Genomic DNA, 6,727 nt, shown 5'->3' with positions numbered 1-6,727 from the left:
AAACTCCCATTTCTTTGGAAGTGAGCAAACTTTCAAATTCAGCTGGGGATCAGATAATCGTTTCCCCCTGTGTAAATCATGGCTACATCTGCAAGGCATTTCTACCTGGCAGACATGTACAGCATCGTCATATCGAGGTAAAAACTAGTTTGAGATTCTTTTAAATGCGTTGGTATTTTATGTTGAAAATAAGCCTCGTGGGTGCAGACATGAAACTGTAGGTAATGTCATTTTTAAAAAGGAGCAGCTCTGCTTTACAGTTATGGGATGACCAAATTCCTCAATTACCTCAATGATCTTTCTATAAAAACTGAAATATTTGTCTGAGAGATGTAAAAAAAAAATAGATGTAAAAAATAAATAAAAATGATACTGTATGTCTTTTCAGGTTGTGGGAAATCTTGAACACTCCTCATAGCATCATGTCTGAGTTGAGCGGGAGGGTCCAGACCGTGCTGGGTTTAGTAGATCCAGACCAGCTTGGCCGTACTATGACCCACGAGCACCTGACCATGAGCTTCGAGTGCTGCTTCTCGCCCCCTCCCCCAGGTGACGAGGCAGTGGCGGAGAACCCGTTTCAGATGCAGCACATGTTCTGGCTCAGGCAAAACCCGTACAGCTCCCCCGAGAACCTGCTCCTGAAGCAGGAGACCGCCGCTGTGCGGGACGAGCTGCTGGCCTACAGGAGAGCCGGCGGGGGAACGATAGTGGAGAACACCACCACTGGAATCGAACGGGACCTTCCCACCCTCCGACAGCTGGCCAAGGACACCGGGGTCCACATCATTGCAGGTGCAGGGTACTACGTGGACTGCACCCACTCTGAGGCCACCAAAGCAATGAGTGTGGAGAAGGTGCGTCCCAGTTTGTGGTGGGCTTTGGAGCTCACACACCTTTGTTAGAAAGTTTTAAGCATGCTAACTCAAATAGTGTGGCCTGTTTCAGTATGTGAGGATTTTTTTTCACGCCTTTTGATTGATTTGAATGGATTTCTGACAACGTTGTCTAGTCTTTTGGTAGCTACACCTGAGAATGACCCTGAGAATACTGTACTCAGCGATATTTAGACACACTACAACTATGCTTTCATCATCTCCGTCAATCCTTAGTAAAGGGAAAGAGGGAAATTAGAAAACGTGTTCTCAATAAATGAACACATGCCAGCTCCTCATTTCCTGACCTTCAGCTTACAGACATCATCATCAGTGAGGTCCTTCACGGCGCTGACGGCACAGACATCCGTTGCGGTGTGATCGGTGAGATCGGCACCAGCTGGCCCATCACGGAGAGCGAGACAAAGGTGCTGCGAGCCTCGGCGCACGCTCAGGCTCAGCTGGGCTGTCCTGTTATCATCCATCCTGGCAGGGATCATGCCGCTCCAGCTGAGATCGTTCGGATACTCCAGGAAGCCGGTGGTGACATCAGCAAAACTGTTATGTCTCACCTAGACAGGTGAGATGTCACTAAAATAAAGTCATTAAGATACAGCGAAAATTAGGGTGCCCTTTTCCTGTTAAACACACAATTTCCTGTCACACTCTGACATTTAATTTGAAACATTTTTTATTTCAGTATCTTTATACATTTTAGTGATTTAGCAGATGGAAGGGGAAAAAGCCTGGACCTTGGTGTCCTTGGTCAGGCTCGTGAGACTGTGTTGCCAGTGACTGCTTGAAATTATGCTTTTACTCCATATTTCCTAATTTTTAGCTGCTGAAGGCTTTTATGGTTCTCAGACTTGAGTTACAGCTGGCCAAAAAGTCCTGAGACACCCCTCATTTCTTTTTCTTTGGCTGCTATTTCAGTAATTTTACACCTTTTATATGTATACCTGACCATATTTAGAGGAATGCTTTTTTAACTACTTAACACGGGCCCATCTAATTCAAGGGATGAATCAGTGTTTTATGTGTATAACATGCAACTTAGCAAAGATCCAGTTTTAAATTGTATCTTTAGGACTTGTTGCGAGCAGCCAAAAACACATAATTTGTTCCAACTTTTTTAGTTGAACCTACGAAAATGTCAAAGATAAAACAGTTTGATAGGCACAATGTATTATTTTTACACAAACAAGGTTGCTCTTAGCCTAAAACTGATAGCTTTTTGAATATCTCAGCATGATGTGCAGTGAATCTTAAAAAATCTTGAGGAAACTGAAGAAGTGGAAGTGTTATGTACAGCAGATGAACAATATGTGAAAGTCATGAACTTAAGACATAAGAAAAAATCCAACAAAAGTCTGACACAGGACGTCAGAGATGCATCTGGTCCTTCTGTTCACTGAAGCCTCATCAGAAATGGTTTCAGTGGAGGGGAGGATGTCAAGAAGCCTTTTCATTAGGGAAGGGAAATGAGGAGAAAGTGATTGAGGTATGCTAAATTACAGAAGAATAGGAATGAATATCAGTGGTAACAGGTTTCATGGATTGATAATTCAAATTTCAAAAAGCGGCATCTTTTTTCTGATCCGCCATGCATCATTATCTGGAAAGCATCTTTGCAACAGCTTCGTTTTTCCAAACAAAGCATCATAACTATCAGCTTTATTTTGGCCTTTTTTAAAGGACAATATTGGATGAAGGCGAGCTGCTGGAGTTTGCTAAGTTGGGGAGTTACCTGGAGTATGATCTGTTTGGAACTGAGATGCTGAACTATCCGTACAACCTGGACGTGGACATGCCCAGCGACAGCCAGAGAGTGAAAGCGTGAGTAAGGATTTCTTCTGTGTGTGCGTGTTGTTCACTATTTTGAAACCTCCAGGAATCAGTGTCCAGTCCAGTAATAGAAATCCTTGTGTTTGGAGTTTAACTCCACCTTAAATCTTTTACTTTCACTATAAAGAAGAGCTCATCGTGTAGTTGTTTTTTTAAAGTAACGCTATATAGAAACACAAATTTCCCATAACGTTAAGAGAGCTGAATAAGTTATGCTCATGTATATATATTGTTCCTATATATGAATGAAGGCTAAAAGACAGAGGCCCCTCATCTTTTACTCTACTGTTTTCTCGTGTTCAGCCTGGCGTTTCTGGTGAAGGAGGGCTATGAGGACAAGATCGTGATCGCTCATGACATCCACACCAAGAACCGCCTGACCAAGTACGGCGGCCACGGCTACTCTCACATCCTGAAGAACATCGTGCCAAAGATGCTGACGAGGGGCATATCGCAGCACCAGGTGGACAAGATCCTTATCGACAATCCTAAATGCTGGTTGACCTTCAAATAATTTAAAAAATAGAGGCGCGAGGAGGGCGAATTCACCCGGCTATTATTCGTCTTCTGATGACGACTCGTAATGAATACTGATCACGATCCGGAGTCATGCATTAATGTGTTCTTGGGCTCATACGGCAACGAGCTTGCCACCGTATGTAAATTTTTCTTTAATTTCACCGTTTTCAGCAAAACAAAATGTCCATTATATTTCAAAGGAAAATAATTACAGGCTTTTGGATTTTTATAGAGGCTCTTTTAGTGCAAAACGTGTTCTCTTTGTTTAAATATTTGTGATTATACATGATTCATTTTGTAAGCAAATTAATAAAGGAGGCCTTGCAGGGTCACGGTGCCTGTTAATGCACGAGAAAATCTTTTGCTCGTCAGTAGAAGTGTGATTGCAATCCAAGATAAATATTTCCAGGTGCTCACAAACACGGTGCTAATTGATTTTTTTCTATTTTTTTTATTGTTATTTGTAATTTCAATATCATAGCTGCTCTCTTTGTATTCGTAGGCGACACTTATGCAAACACGTTATATGGAAGGGAAATAATGAGCGCATTACTAATCAGTATGCTGCTCTGCTCTTGACACAATGTGGCTGTGTTAGATGAGTTGTCCTGTTGCCCCTCGGTGGGTGTCTGCGTGTCTATGGGAGGCTGACTGGCTGGCAGGCCCGGATGAAGGACATGTTCTCCTCTCATCTGGGAACAGGTGGCCTCGCAGGGTGACTTCGCCACATGATCAATGGCGCGATCGCCACAGCTGACTGTGCGGCGTGAACAACTATCTAACTTTGATTAATCTTCTGAGGAGGATTACAAAGTGAGCGCGAGGATTTAATACCGCACTACATTTTACATCTGAATTGACAGTCGACTCTGGAGGAGTTTAATAATCAGCAAGCAGATTGATGAGCGTTATATAACATTTCTGTCAGCGGTGCCTGTCCAGTTTTGTGACTAACCACCAGACCACCATGTTGTCTCAACCAGATGCCATGTTGACACACGCAAGAAAAACGAGTTACACTGATGAATTCGTGCATCAGTACAAATGGCCCTTTACAGTTTTTTCTTTTCAAGTCTCTTAATGTTGCACAGTGTTAAAACGTCATTTTGATTAAACATGCATAACTACAGTTTTTCAACATTTTCATCCAAATTTTACCCACTGTGACTCTTTTTTTTGCCTTTAAATAAAGCACACAAATGGTTTAACAGCACTGTAAGCAGTCATGTGAATATATATATATCATATTTGCACCTATAGGTGAGTCATCACATTATAAACTTTCCATCTACAGGGATATGTGTAACCACATGAGCTACCGTCTGCAAACTTAATTCATAAAGCACGACGAGCAACACTAATCAATGTGACAAGGGTACAAGTGGGTGCTGTACAAATTAAAACTGTTATTTTGGTTTTGTAATTACACTGTCAGCTCGTCGCTATTGCCCAGCACAGTTTTCTGTTTTTGCATGACCTCCTCCACATCACTGCTGATTCTGTTCGAGTTATAGAAACGGTGAGCTCTGCCTCTAATAATCCAGCTGACATTGAACTGAGCACGAGCGGTGAAGCAAGCTATATGCAGAGAAGCTCTTTTATCCTCCCAGTCTCTCTCTCTCTTTCTCGTCTCTTCAGCAGATCTGTCCGTGTTTCAATCAGCGTACAACATGAAGCCGGAGAAGGTGCTGTACTTGTTATTGTTGCCCCCGTGCGCCTTTCCGCCGTCCAGCTTAATATAAATCTCGTCCCCGGGCTCCAGGTGAAGAACCACACTGTTGCTGGCGTAGTCGTAGTTCTGGTCGGCGTCTTGGGCGATGGCGCTGGCTCTCACCTGAAAGGCAAATGTGACAGTTTGTGAAACGGCTTCATTTCGAAATCAGAACCGCGGACAGCTCTTATCTTGATTTGAAGCTTTAAAAATCCCTCACGTAACTTTGTTTGTTTCACAATACCCAGGAAGTGTCGCTTTATGTGCGACTTGTGCGTAAAAATCTCAAAAAGTCTACATTTTTTGCAAGCAAACTAATATCAAAATAATCAAGCTTTTTTTTTAAATATTTTTTTATAAAGCAATCGTGAGTTGTCCTACCTGGTTGTTTTTACAGAGGTCAGCCCACATGCTTGTTCCATCCCCGCCTCTCATCAGCACATGGTAAACAAAGAAGTAAATCCCCGGTATCGAACAGGTGAATTTCCCGCTAGAGGGATCATAGTGGTTTCCAAGGTTTGTAACAACATCGTCAAATTTCAGTATTTCATATCCCTCGTGCTGCTTCTTCAGTCCTGCGTAAAAGGCTATCTTGGGGACTGTGTTGTAAGTGGCTGCACTGATGGCACCGTTTGGCCCGTTCGCTCCCGGTGCCCCCGGTGGACCCGGAGGGCCAGGTGCCCCCCTCTCCCCGGGCGGACCGGCGGGTCCAGGTGGCCCGGGTTCGCCCATCGGACCCCTGGGACCCATCCTCCCGACGCGTCCCGGCTCTCCTTGAGGACCCTGAATGAACGTGGGAAGCGACTGAACCAGGCGGTTGTCTTTGATCGGGTTGGTTGCCTTGGCTGTAGCCGTATCTGCGGTCCCGTGGGAGTCGCACACCATTTGACAGGATCCGAGCATCTCATAGCGGGCAGGAGTTCCGGCGGAGTTCACCACCACCGGAATCAGAACCACCAACCCCAGCACCAGCGCGACGCCACAAACACCAGATGCGATCATCTGCGCTCTTCGGATTCGCTGTGATCTCCCGGGTGGATGGTCTTCCAGCCTGCCTGCGGAGGATAGGTTTGCTGAGGGAAGAATTTGACCTGCTCCTGCACAGCCCTGCAACTTATGGAGACAAAATAGTCCTTTAAATATTTGTGCGCGAAAGTAACCATCCACAACTTTTTTTAATGCCTCTCTTTAAGCGTCGAACTGGTTCATCTCCACTTTTTCAACGCGTGAAAGAGCATCAGTCGTTTGGAATCGCTTGGAGGAAGATGCCAGTCTGCGTTATGCGGTGCAAAGTTTCTGCCTTCCACGGTGCCAAAGGAGAGAGTGGACAAGAAATTAACCGTTACTCGATTCTGGGTTTGAAGAGTGGGAGGAGGGATGGATGGAAGTGATGGATGGGATACAATCGGTGCGTTTCTTCAGTTAAAAGAGAGAAGGTGAACGACAGACAAACACTGATGCAACTCTGAAGCACTGAAACGTGACTATTTTATTTTATAGAGTCGATTTTGAAATAAGGGAGCAACTTTACTTTAAAAAATACAAACATTTAATGCAGAGGGCTTTGCATTACTTTCATTGATTATTGTAGCGTTACATCCCACAACATTTTATCAGCGCCTATTCGAACAGCTCTAAAGGTCCTCGGCATAATTAGGACCATTTAAGACAAAAAAGCTATACCCCTTTGACACCTGGTCACACCTCAGTGGCTCCCTGTGTCCAATTTATCATTTGGAAAAAATCCATACAGCCACTGATAGAAAGAGGAGAGTCACTA

At 44.2% G+C, this 6,727-nt stretch overlaps 2 protein-coding genes across 2 annotated transcripts; one reads left to right on the top strand and one right to left on the bottom strand.

Annotated features, from left to right (window-relative positions):
• Window positions 1-422: 422 nt before the first annotated feature.
• pter (phosphotriesterase related) lies at window positions 423-6,477 on the top strand. Its single transcript, XM_085139576.1, has 4 exons — window positions 423-854; window positions 1,187-1,452; window positions 2,568-2,708; window positions 3,021-6,477. Exons 1-4 carry the CDS (start codon window positions 423-425, stop codon window positions 3,229-3,231), a joined length of 1,050 nt encoding a protein of 349 aa, XP_084995702.1. The 3' UTR covers window positions 3,232-6,477.
• Window positions 4,341-5,949, bottom strand: c1ql3b (complement component 1, q subcomponent-like 3b). The gene is made up of 2 exons (XM_085139577.1): window positions 5,329-5,949; window positions 4,341-5,070 (listed from the first exon to the last, which is right to left on the bottom strand). Exons 1-2 carry the CDS (start codon window positions 5,947-5,949, stop codon window positions 4,891-4,893), a joined length of 801 nt encoding a protein of 266 aa, XP_084995703.1. The 3' UTR covers window positions 4,341-4,890.
• Window positions 6,478-6,727: the final 250 nt, after the last annotated feature.

Source organism: Neolamprologus multifasciatus, chromosome 18, assembly GCF_963576455.1.
Source record: "Neolamprologus multifasciatus chromosome 18, fNeoMul1.2, whole genome shotgun sequence".
Lineage (NCBI taxonomy): Eukaryota > Metazoa > Chordata > Actinopteri > Cichliformes > Cichlidae > Neolamprologus > Neolamprologus multifasciatus.
The sequence above is the reverse complement of the archived record's forward strand: the minus strand, read 5'-3'. Positions and strand labels throughout refer to the sequence as shown.